Source organism: Cucurbita moschata, unplaced genomic scaffold, assembly GCF_002738365.1.
Source record: "Cucurbita moschata cultivar Rifu unplaced genomic scaffold, Cmos_1.0 Cmo_Scf00096, whole genome shotgun sequence".
Classification (NCBI taxonomy): Eukaryota; Viridiplantae; Streptophyta; class Magnoliopsida; order Cucurbitales; family Cucurbitaceae; genus Cucurbita; species Cucurbita moschata.
Window position 1 is genome coordinate 395190 of NW_019268612.1, and position 18572 is coordinate 413761.

Here is an 18572-nt window from a genome sequence, read left to right on the forward strand (position 1 = left end):
GTCAACATCAAATATAACAATGTCGATAGTAAAATCATTTACTTGATTGGCGTTAGCCAACCTTCTATCATATTTCCATGATTAACTTGACTTATCCCTCGAAATTTATAACAACCTTATAGATGAGTGGAGTTAACGGTTGAACAACACATTTTCAAATCGAAGTTAAAAAGGCAGGATAGAAATTACCCGGAGGTGGGTAATTTTCTATTCTTTTCTTTTCTTTTCTTTTTTCAGCCCCTACATTATATAGTATATAGACTAACAATATCATAGATGATTAATGAAGAAAATGAAAGTTAATTATATAATATGATAAACATGTGGGAAAGCATGTGAATAAGAAAATGAAATAAGATAAGAGTTTGAACGAGTATTACGAGGACAAAACATAAACTTCGTTATATATTATACGCTAAGATTTTACGCCATTGACATACCCAATATATTGGTTCATCCAATCACACATAAACCTTAAGGATTAAGAAAAATTAAATGTTTTTAATTGAGAAAGCAACAAATCGAATACTAGTGGAATAGCAATAATCCATAATCTTTCTCTTCTCTTCTAATCAATGTGTTTCTAAAAGGAACACTGCCAACTTATATACTATGACTTGCAAACACAATCTTTTTCTATTATTGCTTGATCTAAAATTTTGATGTGTTTCGTGTAATGGCTGAATCCATCGTAGCAGATATTGTCTGTTTTAGGCTTCCCTTTAAAGTTTTAGTTTGTTAGGGAGAGATTTTCACACCCTTATAAAGGGTGTTTCATTCTCCTCCCCAACCGATGTGAGATCTCACAATCCACCCCATTCAAGGTTTAGGGTTTAGTTGCTGGCACTTGTTCCCCTCTCCAATCAATGTGCGACCCCCCAATCCACACCCCTTCAATGCCCATCATCCCTGCTAACACATCGTGAGTGTCTACTTTGATACCATTTGTAAGAGTCCAAGCTCACCGCTAGCAGATACTATACTTTTTGGGCTCTCTTTCGAACTTTTCCTTAAAAATTTTAAAATAGTATGCTAGAAAGAGGTTTCCACACCGTGTTTCATTCTCTTTCCTAACGTACCCATGATCTCATATTTCATTAATACCCTCTAAATGAAGTTTGAATTTGATTTCATGAAAAGTTGTTTCATTACCTCTAGAAAACTTAATGTTGACCCTTGACACGACTGCCCGTAGTGGGTTGCTAAGACCATAACCTCAACCTTGGAACTTGTATGGATATCATAAAATATTACATAGTTCTATGATTTCCCTACAAACAACTTGATGGCTGAACTAAGCCAGCAGCAGTTCCATCAGCATTGCTACAAGAAGCTTCAGCTACGTCATTCTTGTAACTCAGCTTCACATCCTCAAGCGTTATCCCTCTGCATGGAAACTTCGAGCTACAATCGAATTTCATCGCAACTTGAGTGGCTGATGTTCCGTGGATGTTTTGATAACTCACATTGCTAATTTCGACTCCAGAAACCTATTCGTAAATGAATGAAATAAGATTTAGAAGCAATAATGATAGGATTTTGTATAGAGATGTCGATACAAACCTGTCCCGGACAACCTTTGTTGTTGGGGCAATAATTTTGGTCAATGATGATAGGATTTTGGACATTATTCATTATAATATCTTGAAAAAGAATGTTTCTTGCAAACCCTTTGCTTGGCTTTCCCCATGTTTTTATTCTCACACCATTTTGAGTATTGGTGAACGTAGTTGTTTTCACTGTCACGTTCTGAACGCCATCCTCCTCCACATCTTTTCCTAAACTCCCAATGCTGCACCAACCCAACCAAATAAATTGATATCACTAACGAAGCATATGAAGCTCAAAAAGTTTATTAAACTTCGAAAACAAGTACCTAATTCCATGTCCAGGTCCACAAGCAACATTCTCAATCCACAAATTGGACGTGCCAGGACCTACTGAAATGCAGTCATCGCCAGTGCTAATGCTAGATGAGATTATGGTGACTTGTGAAGATAGCGCTACATGAATGCCATCAGTGTTTGGACTATTGCCAGCGGCCGAAATCTTGATTCCTTGCATTTTTACATTTTGACATCCATTGGCTACTATGTGAAACATTTGACTATTGAGCGAGGTCAACCCACTCACAATTATGTTTTTTGAATTCGAAAATTCCAATGACTGCACGGACACACACAAAAAAGAGGAAAATCATTGTATAAAATTGGTAACTTTAATAATATATATATATATATATTATTTACCGTGGCTCCAAGGGGACAACTCTTGTGTGAATTTTTGCAATCCCATAATCCAGCTCCTTGACCATCAAGAACGCCGCCAAAGACACTAACTCCATCAACATGTCTAAAAGTGATCCAATTTTCGACGCCATAGTCAGATGGAGCGACGAGCGTGCCATCGACGTGCATGGTGATGTCGTTATTACTACAAGGGCCATTGAAAGTTGTAGTTGAGAGATAGTATCTTCCCTTGGGAACGTAAATTGTGGCGGCGGTCGAAGCACGACAGGCACTAGTCCAAGCTTCCTCAAATGCCTTCGACATGTCGGTTTTGGAGTCGGGTTTGGCTCCGAAATCGACGATGTTGAACGTAGTCGAGGAAACCGAGAAGAAGAAGAAGAAGAAAAAGAGAGGCAAGAGAATGAAGGGGGTTGAAGGAATAGCCATAGGGGAAGAGTTGAGGGATATGGTGGTTGTGGGGAAGTTGTATGGGTTTGAAGGATTTATATAAAAGAGTACTTGGTGGAGTGAAATGACGGATATGCCCTCACATGACTCTTTAACGGTTGGCGATTCATTCCCCGCTATGCGTGCCCTTGATTGCTAATCATAATGTCAAAATAATTCGGAGAAATAAAATATTTTCTTAAAACGTAAATTAAGATTTAAATATATTACTTTATTTTTGTACTAAAAAATAATAAAGAAAAAAAATTTATCCTTAAATTTATTTTTAAATTTAAACCTAATTTTGTATTTAAGTTTTTTTACGAATTATTATTATTATTATTTTTCTTTCTCATAGCTTGGAAGTGTAATATAATGACGTAATTAAAGATGAGATGAGCACATATAATGTCAAGCTTGAATGATCTTACTACAACCTAAACTAAAGAAACTTAAACATCGGTCAAAGAAAGCACAAAGCTTACTTTACTGTATTTTTCAAATCTACTTACAAATATAGCTTTATATAGCCTCAAAAAATGAAACAAACATTCCGAGAGTTATAACATTCATATTTTATGATCATAATTAACTATTATGTAATTGTAATCTAAAGTAAATAAAAAGTCTTAAAATATATTAATTAAATACAATAGCTCTAAATTACTCTAAATTGTAATCCACCCAAAATTTATAACAATGAAACTTCATTCTTCTTCAACGTGGCATAAATTGAAATATCTTTGATAATTTCGACAACATTTCTTCGCATCTTCATTAAAGTATATTATATGATTGATGTCTCTTGGTTCATATCATTCTCCATTTCTTCGAGAGGATTCGTCATCAAATCTATTTGTGAAACTTTGCTGCAAAAAATAAGTTATGGAAATACAAAGGACCTCACAACACTCTCTCGCGTGTACAAACTCAAGAAATTTTAGGTCACTCTTTTTGCACTCATTTACACAGATGAAGCTCTCATTTATCACCTCTCAAAATTTTCAATAGAGCCGAGATTCGATTTTAGACTCTGGGTCGATTAAAATCAGGATATAAATCAATTAGGTAAAATCAAATAAAATTGGTTTACTTTGGATTAGGAAAAGAAAAAAAAGGGAGTAGGACGGTAATTTCGCAAAGTGGGAGAAATATGGAGAGGAAAAAAGGGGAACAAATGGAACGGAAAATGTGGAAGGGCGTAAGAGGCGGAGATAAAAACGGAGAAGAAATCGGCGGTGCCGTTTCATGCCCTCCAAATTAAATACCAATTTTACCATTCCGACATGTCGTCTTGTCTTCGACCTAATTCTTGGGAATTATTGTAGGTAGGCGTAAGCATTTTACGTTTGCTTACCTCATTATTACTATTACAATTATTGATTAATTTAATTTTTATTTCTCTTTTTTTTTTTCCTTCAATTAATTAATTTATTTATATTTTTTATATTTTGAATTTTGGAATTTCTTTTAATGTTTTATCCACAATTTAATTTCCATATTTTAGTATAAATTTAATATAAAAAATTTTAGAAATTAGTATATTAATAAAACTTAATTTTTTACCAAACTTAATATTATAGGAATTAGTGAATTTACATATAGTTTTACATTGTTTATGGATAAAAATTTATGGATGAATTTATAATCCATTCCAATTTGATAAAATGGTAAGTTTAAGGTAAAAATGGATAAAAGATATTAAGTTGAGAGGTAATAAATGAGATTTTGTTTCTATTACAAATACTAATTAAATTATATAACATTTCATACGAACTATAATAAAGTTAAAATTTTAAGGGAGCGAGTTTGTTGTGTAGGCTAGCTATTGAGTGGTCCTTTGCCACCTCTCAAGACGGGTTTACAGTGCAATGGTCCTACTTAAAAAACCTTTGGTCATTTCTATGAGACAATGACACCTAATAGCCTTGACGTGCTATCTTATTTTAGGTCAAGTTTGACGGTATTTTTCCTATATACCTACCGCTTGGTAGGGGCACTATAAGGTATGACCTAGGTCATTGATAATGCTAATGGTGTACCGAGGAGATAGTAAATGGAGGCTTTGGTGATACTATTCACAGTGCTAGTAGGCTTGATAAACTTTCTTAGTCTTCTTTAGGTGTCATGGAGGTTAACTAGGTTCTTGTGGCGTCTAGACTAATTAAATCTCGGACATCATTCTCAAGACTCTTTGGACTAGTTTCTTGGGGCTAATCTAGTTCTAGGAGCACTAGAGTTAAAGCTCGACAATCATGCATACTAATTATCGTAAAATCGCTCTAACTCTAGTATCCTTACTTAACTAAATACATGCATACATGCTTAAACATGGAGATAATTAATCAATCACCTTAAATATAGTTTTCCTTCTCAATTTAGAGTATCTAGCGTAGGAAAATTCATCTCATATAATATATTGTTCAAAATTTTCATTCTTGGACATTTCAGACCTTGCCGACGGCATACATAGTATGCTTATCATTTCAGCTCATTCCAATGCCCTAAACATACCTTTTTTCAGATACATAAAGCAGTTCATGCTTGCATGCTAGCATTTCTTAGCGATCTTTACCAGTACTACTCAAATGAATTCAAATGACTACTTATATAGTTGTGCATGTCTTGCCTACTTCCGTTTCTCACTTGCTCGATGTTCTAAATCTCCAAAAATTCCACTGCCTAGCCTTAATTCAAGTTTTAAGAGGCTTATCATTAAAATGAAAGCAGAACGTTTAAACAAAGGTTGTATGAGTGAAAAATTACCCTTCATGTGCCCCACGTGCGGCTAGGAAGGCTTCTACATGCAATTACAACACCTGAGTTTGACACACATCTCATCCACAGTGAGCACATCCTCGCATCGACGTTTATTTTTCTTCTATTTATGTAGGGTCAACGTGTATCCTTTCTATAATCTTAATTGTTGGGAGTCCGCCTTCGAATCCTAGCTTTGGTAAAACATTCACCTGTCGATTGTACATCGACTTGTCGGAAAACTCAAAACTCTCTCACAAGCATCTTTCTTAAGTCGGCATTTGAGACATTGCTTGTTTGATTTTGGCTCATTCTTTTTATTGCATGTCGGCTCATTCTTTTATCTCTTAACAAAATCCAACAATTTGAAACTAAAAAAGGAAAGGTAATAAGGCAACCTTCTTAGGGTGTTATAGATAAGGTCTCTAACCCTAAACGGAGGATAAAAAGGAAAGAGGAGCTGGAAACCGAAGCTAGTGAGTGACCCCTCTTCTTCAATGGATGTCTTTGTGTCTAATAATCTATTTTGAATGAAACCAATTCCTAGAACTTCATGGATGTCAAGGAACAGGCATGAAAGGACCATTATAGAGGGTTGGTAACTCGAGTTTCAAGTGCTTGGAGGTAAATCAAACATGTCTAATTCTTATCCACATGAAGAAGATGATAATATGGACGAATCGATTGATCTGGGCACGTCTTAATTTTTTGGACCACTCTCAATTTTTAGCCTAGTTAAACTTTTTTAACAAGTCTGATTCAGTCCAAGGGATCTATCCAAAATATTTTCTTAAGCGGGTAATTGTAGGGATTGCTTGAAAATGCCCTAGAAAATTAAGTTTACTTAATATTAAGAGAATATGAAAAGATTATGATAAGAACCACGTATTAAGGACCTTAGGTTAAAATTGAGAATAAATCGCGGGAAGGCCACGGTTTGGTTTAACATATCTGATTCAGTTGAACCGGCCACATCATAGTCTTCTTCATTTGGACTGGAAAGAAGACGCCCGCATTTATGTGCGCCATTGTTTGAAACTTCCCTCCTCCAGCTCCATACACAACGTTTCTTCCCTCGATTTCTTCATGAAAATTAAAGATGGTGTTATAAAGAAGAGCTAGGGATTGATTCATACCTTCTCGTGAATCGTAGCCTAAGATATTTGCCTCCAAACTTCGTCAAAAATCTGATTTCTTGCCGGAGTTAGAAACAGAGGATTTCTTATTGGGTAGCCAATTCTAGGGTTTTCAGGGCTCGACTTCTTCATGGAATTTCTTCCTTATTCTTCCCTCAAGCTAAAAGGATTGATTTGGAGAGACGTCTTTGAGTGCGAGACCTTAATTTGAAAAATCATCCTCGGTTTGCAACTTACCCGAAAATGTGAAATTTCCTTTCCTTAGGCAACTCATCCTATACGTTTAGCTCTCAATTCCTTTATCAAAATTACTCAACTTAATCCTATGAAGCTAAAAGATTGCTTAATTTTAAGAGAAATGGGTCGTACGAGGGAATTTGATACTTACCCCCAAATTCTACCCGAATCTAATTTTCTTCAATTGGGCACATTCTATGAAAATACTCCTTAGAGGTGCAGAAACTGATTGGAATTGGTTTCACTCTACAAATTTGCTTGTATCCTCAGATTGGATTTTTAAGCTTTTTTTGAAGTTCTTTAATGGCGATCTCTATTGGAGGAATAGGTTTTGAGCTGTTTCAGAGCTCGATTCCTTCATAGAATTTGTGGGTAATCTTGTTTAGAAGCTGTGGAGATAAGTTTGAAGGAAAATGGTGGATAATTGCTCTCGAATTTGGAAGAAATCCAAGAGTAGGAGACCTAAAATCTAAACGACTATTACTTGTGATTGGGAGCTTGATTCAACTTGTTTCTTGTTCCATACTATTGCCCAACTTCAGAATTTATAGGGGAAGTTTAAACCTACGTTGAAACCTCCAGAATCATCGTGATCTAGAGAATAAATTTTCTAGATTATCCGTCGGAAATATCCTATCCGATCAACGAGCTACAAAATGCCAATGTGAATTTTAGCAGTTGGATGTGATGAGCTATGTGTTTTCTAGAAAATACTCAATTTTGGTGAAAATCCAATAGTTGGATTTGAATATTCAAGGATTTTTTTTAATGACGTCCACTGTCGCGAATCTGATTTTCTGATTTGTGCTATATTCGTAATTATATTCAAGTTTAAGAGCATTCTAGTCTTTTGTTATTTTCTGAATATTTTACTATTATTTTTCTCGAAAAATCTAAAGTTTTTGTAAAAATGTTTCATCTTTTGCTGGTCATTGTTTGGTTTTTGAATATCTTGAAATTCTTTCTATATAAGAAATTAAATTTTTGAAAACTTTCTTAAAATTGAAAAAAATGACATTTTTGTCCCTTTTGCTTATTTTTTTCCTTTCAAATCCTTCCTCAAAAGCCCTTAAATCCTTGAAATTACTTATTAGGGGATAGAAATGAATGGGTTGCCTTAAATCCCTTAATTTCTTTCCTTCCTTAAATTCCTTAATTTCTTTCCTAAGATCCTTTGGGATTTAAATAAACAGCTTAATTTTATTTTAAGTGTTACATGAGATTTGAGACTGAAACAGTCAAGGATAATGTCACATCTCATAAATCGGTCTTGAACGAGACTTGAGATTATACAAATAGATGGTTGAGGATAAGTGCACCTATTAAATGTAGGAATGAGACAAAGGTTGAGACAAAATAGCAAGGTCAAATTTACCAAAAATGAGAAATAAAATTGTAATGACATGAAATTTTCTACCTAATTTAAGGTCGAACATATCATGAACCTTAAATGTGGAAATGTTGTATTCAAACTTTCATAAAAGATAACCTTCATCTTAAAGCATAGTCATGGACTTACGTGTTTTGAAAACACCTTTAAAACGACACAACAAAAGACTAAATGAAATAAATAAACATTTAACTTAAAAATATCTTATTCTAGCCTAAGTCTTAAAAAAAATGCGACTACTCTATGCATGTGCCATGATTTGAAGTTGTGATGTCGTCGTCAGCCTACAGGAATGTCTTGCATTAAGCTGAAATAGAAGTAGCATGTATCTTGAGTATTTAAAGAAATAGTCAAGTGACTCCACTATTGGGGTTAAATTCAAGAACATGCGAATGCAATGACGGGACCTATCATAACAGTTTATTTTCCTATGGTACTCTCCTAACGGGCAACTTGGATGTGTACCATATACTCTACACATGACCCACACGTGCGAGTGTGGACACACCAATTGGTTTGCCCACCACTGGGCCCCTTTCCCTGTCGGGCGAGCATGCTCTGGTAGGTCTATGTGTCAGACACCCGTTAGAAGTAGTAGCTGTCACAGCAGCATTATGTAAAACATAATGGTCGTTCTTCTGCCTAGTAGTGTACGTGTCTGTACCATCGTGAAGGAATAGGGGTATCCCTCAATGCATGAGCACACGTAATGCATGAGGTCCCAATATTTTTTCATTTTCATTATCTTTTAATACAACTTCGCTAGCATTCCGTACATATTATATCGTTTATCATATCATTTCTCATATCGTTTATCATATCATTTCTCATATCGTTTATCATATCATATGCATACGTCAGGATTGTATTTCATGTTAGTTCGTTGTTTTGCATGTCAATCATATCATCATTCAAATTACATAAATATGTCATATCATGACGTTCCATGCTTTTAGACATAATAATTTTCATCATATACATATCATATGATAACATATCGCATCATGATATATTATATCATAAACATGTCAATTTATCACATATCTCGTACCATAACATATTTCATATCATTTTCATGCCATATCACAATATATATATATATATATATATATATCCGTCACTCACATGTAGGATCATAATCATATCCATTCGTAATCATATCGTTTCCATATGCATGTTCTAGTCGTTTCCTAAACTTGTCAGTCTTATCGTTCTTATACATGTCATAGTCGTATCATTTCATGAACATACCTTAGTGATATTGTTTCCATATGCATATCCTAGCTATACTAGACCGTTATATAAAAAGAATATTTTATGTTATGTATTCTCTACTTTCTTAACCTAACATGTGATATTTCAAAATTGTTTTCTCTACGGCCTATCCTATAATTCTTTTACCAATATTATTCTCAATCACACATAATTAATAAACAATCTAATCATCTCCGTATACTCGACTTTTTTTCGTTCTTACTCTGTTTTTCTTTTAATTATATTCTCAATTGTATTTTAATCCATTGTTTTTTTTTTCTTAAAAAGAAATCCTATGGCACCTAGCCTCATTTTCTATAAAACAAAAATGATATCTAGAATCTAAATAATTTTTATTAAAAAAAATAAAAAAATAAAAATAAAAATCATCCTAATAAATTAAATATAATATAATTTTCAATAAAAATTTCTAAAACTTAAATTTCAATACTACAACATAGTCTACCACGTTCATACATTCATCTATCTATATATATATATATATATATATATACAAACACACGTATACATGTGTATGGAGTCGGGATGGGGACAAAATGCAAATTAATGAAGAGAAACCTCTCCTCAGTGCCTCCTTCATTCTTCGTTTAAACTAAATTTTTCGTCCTATTCAGAATCTGTCTCCACAAGTTTAATGTACATAATCATAGTCTATTAGACATAAAATTTGTTACATTCGAAAATTATTATCTATGCAAAGTAATTATAAACTATTTCTAAATTTGAAAACCAATTTGACAACTCATTATTTTTTTTACATATTTGCAAATAAAAATTCAAATAATTTTTTTACTATTAAGAATCGATTTAGTATGTGCAAGTGCGCTCCATCTCCTTTGCACAAACAACAGATTCTCTTCCAAATTTGACGCAAACAAACCCTTTCTTTTACTTTCTTTCTCATTTTCCTTTCAACTTTCTATATATCTATATATTCATAGATACTTTTTTCGAAAAATTAGCATCCCATCCCGTTTTTAGGTTCAAACAAAAATAAAATCGATCAACAGACAACTCTGTTTAGATATCAAATCACCCAGTATTATAATTATAATTGATATCTTATGCACGAAATTAAACTTGGAATACCAAATGTTGGTATGAGTCAAACGATCAGATATATTAGAATTAAAAAGAGTTGAACGGTATATAAATAATAAAAATATTAATACTTGAGACAAGCGATCAAAGTCTTCAAGTAAGTTGGACTTAGAGTAAAATTTATTATCCGTACTATCAAATATCAGATTCTCAGATATTACTTAAATTTGGTCCGATTAAGTCTTAGTATGACTTTTTAGGTATTTTTTAAAAAAATTAACAATTTATATATCATTCTTAATTAGCCTATAAATATCACTCCACAACTCTTCAATTTTCCACCACATTTTCTTCTCTTCATCTTATCACAAATACTTGTAATATTTTATAATGGCTCGTCTTGGATCCTTTCGGCTTCTTCTTTCCCTTCAACTTATGTTTTTGAACCATGCCTTAGCTACTGAATTAACATTTGATATTGTTAGTCTCGGAGCAAAGTTCGATGGAAAGACTGACATCTCGCCTGTGCTTCAAAAGACATGGGACAATGCCTGTGGCTCGTCGGCACCGGCCACTATTTATGTGCCCAATGGCATATTCTATGTTCAAAATGGGAGCTTTAATGGGGCTTGTAAGAATAATGCTATTACTGTTCACATCAAGGGCACTCTTGTGGCTTCTTCAGACATTCAAGTTCTAACTAAAGCTCGATCTTGGATTGTGTTTAGGGACCTAAATGGGCTTTCCATTTCTGGTGGTGTTCTTGATGGGTGAGGAATTGACTTATGGAAATGTAAACGCTTAGGGCAGAGTTGTCCCAATGGAGCCATGGTATGCAAAATTTAAGTTGAGTAAATATATAAAAAATTTGAAAAGTTGTCTTTGGACGGGAAGTTGAAAGAAAATGAATTAAATTGTTTACCATAGTAATTTAAATTTGTACCAGTTCTCACTCTTGATTGTTTTAAATTGGTAGAATCTTGAAATCGTCGATGCACAAAACGTAAACATCAATGGATTATCTTCAATTAACAGTCAAATGTTCAGCATTGTGGTACTTGGGTGCAAAAATGTGCATATGATAGGAGTAAATGTTTCGGCTACCGGCGATAGTCCAAACACTGATGGCATCCATGTGCAACAATCATCAGATGTGACCATTCTCAGCTCGAGCATTGGTACAGGTGACGACTGCATCTCAATCGGTTCAGGGACCTCCAACTTGTGGATGGAAAGTATTACATGTGGACCTGGACATGGAATCAAGTAGCTAAAGATAGAAGACGACAAACATGTTTGAAAATACTTTTTTTAAAGGGTTCAAAATTACTTCAAAAACATGCTTTTAATTATTAAAAATAAATTTTGATGATATGAAAATTAATTTTAAAAATATAGCTAGACGTTAAATCAAATTTAATGATTACAAATATGCTACTTTAAACCTAATCCTAAGAAAAGTGATTTAAACAATTTTAAAATTATCTTAGATCAAAATAATTATATAATATGAAATTAAACCTCATGAAAAATTTTGTGTTTCGTTGAATGTGTGTTCATAGCATTGGGAGCTTGAGAAAAGAGGCTGATGAGGCTGGAGTGAGAAACGTGACAGTAAAATCATCTAATTTCATGGGGATTCAGAATGGAGTGAGAATTAAGTTGTGGGGAAGACCAAGCAATGGGTTCGCTAGATATGTTCATTTTCAACGTATTATTATGGATAACGTGGAAAACCCTATCGTAATTGATCAAAATTACTGTCCACATCACCATAACTGCCCCGATCAGGTATATTTCTTCATTAATCCATGCATGTCAACTTTTTTCAAATCATATTTAAACTTTAAATTTGATGTATAGAGCTTAAATTTTAGAATAGAATTCATTTCGTTAAGACGTGTGTTAAATTAAGAGACTTATCTTGGCAAAATAAAGTTAAAACTTTATGGGTAATGAATTTACCGATTTTGATCCTAAGATTTTATGATTTTATTTTTAACGACAAAGATCTCGTATCATTAGAAATAGTTGCCCTACATATATATGGATTGGTTTTAACATTTTTTTGGCTTTAGGTTTTAGTTTTAAAGCTTATCCTAGTTTAGGGTTTCGTTTAAAATTTAAAACAAGTTTACATGGAAAATATTTGAAAAATGTCCTTATTTATTCCATTTTCATACCATATATTGATGGTTCTTGTTTTCATGAATAGAATTCGGGAGTTAAAATTAGCGAAGTAACATACGAAGACATCAAAGGAACATCAGCCACTGAAGTAGCAATCAATTTTGACTGTAGCAACAAATCTTTGTACTGGGCTAAGCTTGAAAGACATTAAACTAACTTATAATAATAAAATCGCTGAAGCTTCATGCAAAAACGTCAAAGGAACTGCTTCTGGTGTGGTTGAACCTTCTAATTGCTTACCTAGGTAGTGTATTACAAAGGAGGAGAATGATAAATTAGAATTTCAAGAAGTGTTTTGTAGCCAACAAATCTACCATCCAAGTATTAATAACGGTGATTAATTGGTATGAAAATTTATGTTGTCCTCTAAATTTGTTTTCTAGTTTACTTTACTTACGATTAATATAATTACTCAAATTTAAAAGTTATCATAAATGGGTTCATGAACATTTATTTTTGAAATTCATTTGGTTCATCTTCTATTTTTAGTTTATCTCCCATATTGATACATGAATCATCTTGATTCATATATGAACATTAATGTTTCTATGAGTATATAAAGTATTGTCTAGGTTGGTTTTGAAAGACGTTGAGATTGAGTGTTATTTTGTATTTACCTTGTGGTATTTTGGAGGAATTTTGTTGAGTGAGAATTTGTAGTGTGAGAGTGCGAGAGTGTGATGAGAGTGTGAGATGTACACTTTGTAAACACTTTCGTTACTATGACTGGTTGCACCCCGTGGATGTAGTGGAATTTTTTATCTTAGAACCACGTAAGTCTTTGTTTCTCTTTATTTAATTTTTGTTTCATAGGTGTGTGAGTGTGATTGATCTTGTTTTCACTTATGTTGCAATAGGATGTACACCAACTCAAAAGCCTAATAAATCCAATTAACCCAACTCGAATTATAAGAGTTGAGTTGGGCAAGATAGTATTTTGAGTTGGGTGATTTTTCTGAAATTGAAATAGTTCGGTTTGGGTTTCGAGTTCATTGGACAAAGATCCGAGTCAACTCGAACTCTACCTTTCCATTATAAATAAATAAAGATACATGTATGTATGTATGTCATATTCTTTCAATGCATTTAGGTTTTTCTTCAACCATCACCGACGTAGCCCTCGCAACTCCTCACCCTTGTATCGTATTTATCGCATCGATACATCGCACACCCTTTGCCTTAATAGTTGCTAGTTATCACATGCCCTTCAATCCATGCAGCTTGTAAACGCACGCTACTCCTCCCTTTTTTAGCACACGCCCAACCAATCAAATAGAGTAACAAGTCTAAAATTTTCTTTTAAAGTTTTTCTTATGAATTATGTTTATCTAAATTAAATTTGTTGAACTCATTTTATTGTGTTCATTGTTGTTATTGTACTTATGCATGTATTTTACAAGATCTCTATGACGGAGACACGGAAGCAAGGGGTTCAAATAAGTAATTTTAATGTCCTAACAATATTTCATAAGGATTCTAGGCCTTTTGAAAAATGTTTGGAAAAGAAATGGTAAGCATAGAGGGTAAAAATGTCTATCTTCAAAACCTCATTTTGGTTGACCATGCGTTTTCGCGTATATTTTTTAACTCCCTCGATTTTAACTTGGAATTTCTAAATAAAAGAAAATGAAAATCGAATAAAACAAATCTTCAAGACAATAAAAATTAAATAGCGGGATTATACACACAGATCTCAAGGTAGTGAAGATTTGGTTATCTGAAAACGGTCACCTTCAAGACTTATCAAAAAAAAAAATCTCTAAGTTCTTTAATTCAAAATCTAGGCTAGGCTACTTTGAGCGTTAGCCCAAACAACTTCATAATGGTTTTAGGCATTTGAAAAATATTTGGAAACATAATGATTCTAGCCCACCAAATCACTTAAGTTTAATTTTAAGGAGGAATAATGTCTTTCTTATTTCTACCTACCTTTCTTTGGAAACCGAACTCACAAAAAAATAAATTTTACTTCAAATTTTTTTAATTGTGAAAAGCTAAAAAATGAATAGGTCAAAAATGATGCCTTTTTACACGAGATATCATACATAACTTTGTTTTATTGAGAAAGAGTACGTATTTTTCACCTTTTAGTTTTAGCAGTGGTTTGTGTTGTAATTATATTTAACTTTTTTTTATTGAGTAATGGAACCTTCTTGTATCGAGTTGAAGAATGTGCGGGCTCGAAGGCTCAAAATCTAGCATCTACTAGCAGGTCGAAGACAGCTCCAACTCAAAGCAATCCTACAACCCCCTCCCCCAGTCGAAAATTTTTCAAGAAGATCTATAGAATGAGTTGGAACTACCTCTGATGCTGAACTACGAATGGTAGCTGTAACAACTCGAAATTTTCTACTACTAATTTAAAGTCGCTACTATATACGTACCATAAACATTGAATGCGGAAGACTTCATTTAAATTCCATAAAACATATCCTTATCTTAAAACAAAATCATGGACTTACGTGTTTCGAAAACATCTTTAAAACGACACAACAAAAGACTAAATAAAATAAATAAGAGTTTAAGTTAAAAACATCCTATTCTAGCCTAAGTCTAAGAAAATAAATATCACTATCCTATGCATGTGTCATGGTCTCGAGTTACGATACCGTTGTCAGCCGTACAGAAATGTCTTGCCTTAACCTGAAAAATGTAGTAGCACATGGCTTGAGTATTTAAAGAAATACTCAGTGAGTGGCTCCACTATTAGGGTTAAATGCAACAATCACATGCAAATGAGATGATAGGACCTATCTTTCAATCTGTCTTCCTCCGGTGCTGTTCTAACGGGTAATTTGTGATGGTGTTAATATAACACATGCGGAAGTAATTTGGATCTTAGGCACTCTAAGTACATCAATTATAGTAAATTAGCTAGCATGTTCAAAAGCATTAAAACTCAATGAGTTTGAATACTAACCTTTTGTCGCTCAATTTTCTTCACGAACCAGTTTCGAACCATCACTAGTGTCTTCTCCACTATTCTCTGGCCTTAGAACGAGATTGTGGAATCCAGTGAGTGACTAAACTTGGGAGGGATTTAGTATATATGAAGAGAGAGTTTGTGAGAGATTTTTCTCAATGTTTTTCCCAAATGAACACCTTCCATGTACCATGATCACTCTATTTATAGAGTCATGTTTGCATATTCATGCAAGTTTGAGTTCACCAAATTTTGGCACTCAAAATTCTAAAATTTGAGGGGTTTATTTGGCAAGCATGCAAGTTTGGTTAAACCAAATTTTGACACCTCAAAATTCCACCAACTCAAACAAGCATTTTTCCATTAAATGAAGTTAACATTTTGACTTTCTTAATTTTGGTTCAACAATTAATTTGAATAATTAATTTCAAATTAAAGTAATATTAAATGATTAATTAAACTATTTAATTAATATTTAAATTAATTCAAATGTCAATCCCAATCAATTCTAACACATATTTGATTAAGATATTTAAATCTTATTTAAATATCTCAAATTCTCTCTTTTTGTTTAATTCATAAATAAGACAAAAATGTGGTTAAATATATCGTATATATGTAGCGCATATTCCCTAATTTGAATTCGAACACTTCGAACTCACTCGTCACACTGTTCTATGGTTTAGTCTGATATGAGCTAGCAGAGAGACCTAATGGACCTATAAATCATGGGCTCCAACGATTCAAGATTAACCGGTTAAACTCATTAACCTTGTTAACCAACATTCGTTAACTACCAGGACACTCCACTATAGCCTAGTAGTTGCACTCCTCTCACTATAGATATATTTCTGTCCATTTGATATAACCATGATTAGTAAGTCGGTCCTTTACAGATTGTTCATAATTAGAGCTAGGTCAATTTACCGTTTTACCCCTACAGTTACTTCTTGTTCCTTATGTCTCACTGATCCTCTAATGAATAATTGGTTTGTGGTCCAACCAGTAAACCGAATCCCTCTCAGGCCAATTAGAGGGTGGGGCCCCTTGTTCAAGACCTGGAGTCAGTGCTTAAGGGAACTGTCTCTCTTCTATCCCTAAAAGTGGGTAGGAGTGAGTTCCATCTTGCACCCCACGTCCCCAGCCATTCGTCTAGTCTTACCCCTGAAATGGGAGGCCTATTGAGTCGACGAACTAAAGCCACTCTCACCCATGCAAATCTAAGGATAATTGCGAATAAACAGGAGTTCATGGTTAGCTCAGAATTAAAATCGAGTTACCTAGGTTATCGAATGAAAAAAAAAATCAGTCTCAACAGTAAACGACATTATAAAGTGAGAGTGATTTTCTTCATGGTCCAATCTTATGCAATGCTCATTGCATAGGACGCCCCCACTCTCATGTCTCCGCATGTACAATTTAGTGATCACATTGTTTATATCATATATAAAAGTGGGTCGCATCTATAGTGTCGGTACTCAGCCTTATCCCTGTACTATAGATCATTTTGACTATATACTTGAACTTGGTCCACTCTTATGTCTCTAAATATAGTTCAAGTAATCATACTATAGTCAGAGTGTTCTTAGTTTATTAGATTTAGATTAATAATTGTAAAGTTCACTTTATTCACTAACATTTTTTAGTGAATAAACAGCAATAATAACTTTATTTGAAAATATAACATATTTTTTTTTGTTTACAAACTATGAGTTTTAGGACATAAAACCCAACAATTTGGACGTGTACCACATACTCTACACACAGCCCATACGTGCGGGCATGGGCTCACCAGTCAGTTCGCACACTACTAGGCCACCTTACTTGTCGGTCGAGCATACACTGGGACACTCCCTAGGTTGGACACCCGTTAGAACTAGTAACTGTCACGGCAGCGCTATGCAAAATAGAACGATTGTTGTCCTGCCATTGGATGTACGCGTCCGTACCCTCGTGATGGAATAGGGGTATCTCCCCAATGCATGTACACACATAATGCATGAGGCCCCCAATATTTCTACTTTTATCATTAATGAACATAACCCTGTTATCATCTTTCATGCTTAACATGTCATTTCTTATTTTTCAGTCTACGTATCATACATAATCCTAACGGGATTACATTTCATTTCATTTATCATGATATCATATCATTCATAACATGTTGTATACATACAATTTAGAAAACATAACATAACGCTCCATGCTTTTAACATATCATTTCATAACGTGCAATTCATACAATAATTACCTCAATGATCACACAAAACATTCTAAAAATAACATATCATATCACAATATATCGTATCATAAATATGTCATATCGTAAACACTTCATGGTCATATCGTTCCCTAACTTATCATAGCCTTAACGTTCTTATACCTATCACAGTCATATCGTTACGTGAACGTACCTTAATCATATCATCACAGGAACGTATCCTAACGCTGTCGTTTTATCAATCTATCACAAACCTATCCCTTTCAACCCCATATCCTAACCATATTCTTTCATTAATCTCCCCTATCCATAGCACTCCGGTATGTAACCTAACCTTATCGTTTCATAAACATATCTTACTCCTATCGTTACATTTTGTTTTGTACATCCTTCTCGTATCATATCTCAAACATATCCTTGAACACATCGTACCATAATTATTATCATACAATTTACATATTAGAACATAACATAAACATAATATAAGCATACCGATTCACAGATAATTCACACATATCAGTATATATGACACGTGCAGAACCACAGGTACGTGTGAACTTCAAATATAATCATGCCGATACTAAGGCCGCTTACCTGGCTAGCTTAAGTCGTTGTCACGAATATATCTTTAATGAAAGTTTGATTCCGTCTTTTGAAATCCGAGTCAACCTATGTGAGCCCATGACATCCGTTTCAAGTTTGAACTAAAAATTATTTCTCTAATTTA

General features: G+C 33.7%; 1 protein-coding gene and 1 pseudogene across 1 annotated transcript; one reads left to right on the plus strand and one right to left on the minus strand.

Moving 5' to 3' along the window:
• Nucleotides 1–1174: 1174 nt before the first annotated feature.
• Nucleotides 1175–2675, minus strand: LOC111439559 (polygalacturonase-like). Its single transcript, XM_023077176.1, has 4 exons — nucleotides 2250–2675; nucleotides 1877–2166; nucleotides 1564–1792; nucleotides 1175–1490 (listed from the first exon to the last, which is right to left on the minus strand). Exons 1-4 carry the CDS (start codon nucleotides 2673–2675, stop codon nucleotides 1272–1274), a joined length of 1164 nt encoding a protein of 387 aa, XP_022932944.1. The 3' UTR covers nucleotides 1175–1271.
• An 8226-nt stretch (nucleotides 2676–10901) lies between these two features.
• Nucleotides 10902–12949, plus strand: LOC111439549 (annotated as a pseudogene).
• Nucleotides 12950–18572: the final 5623 nt, after the last annotated feature.

Coding starts and splice junctions, on each gene's coding strand:
- LOC111439559 (XM_023077176.1), bottom strand. CDS start 2,675: ATGGCTATTCCTTCAACCCCCTTCATTCTCTTGCCTCTCTTTTTCTTC. Junction 2,167..2,249: donor GTTGTCCCCTTGGAGCCACG/GTAAATAATATA, acceptor GTGTCCGTGCAG/TCATTGGAATTTTCGAATTC. Junction 1,793..1,876: donor GGACCTGGACATGGAATTAG/GTACTTGTTTTC, acceptor GGGTTGGTGCAG/CATTGGGAGTTTAGGAAAAG.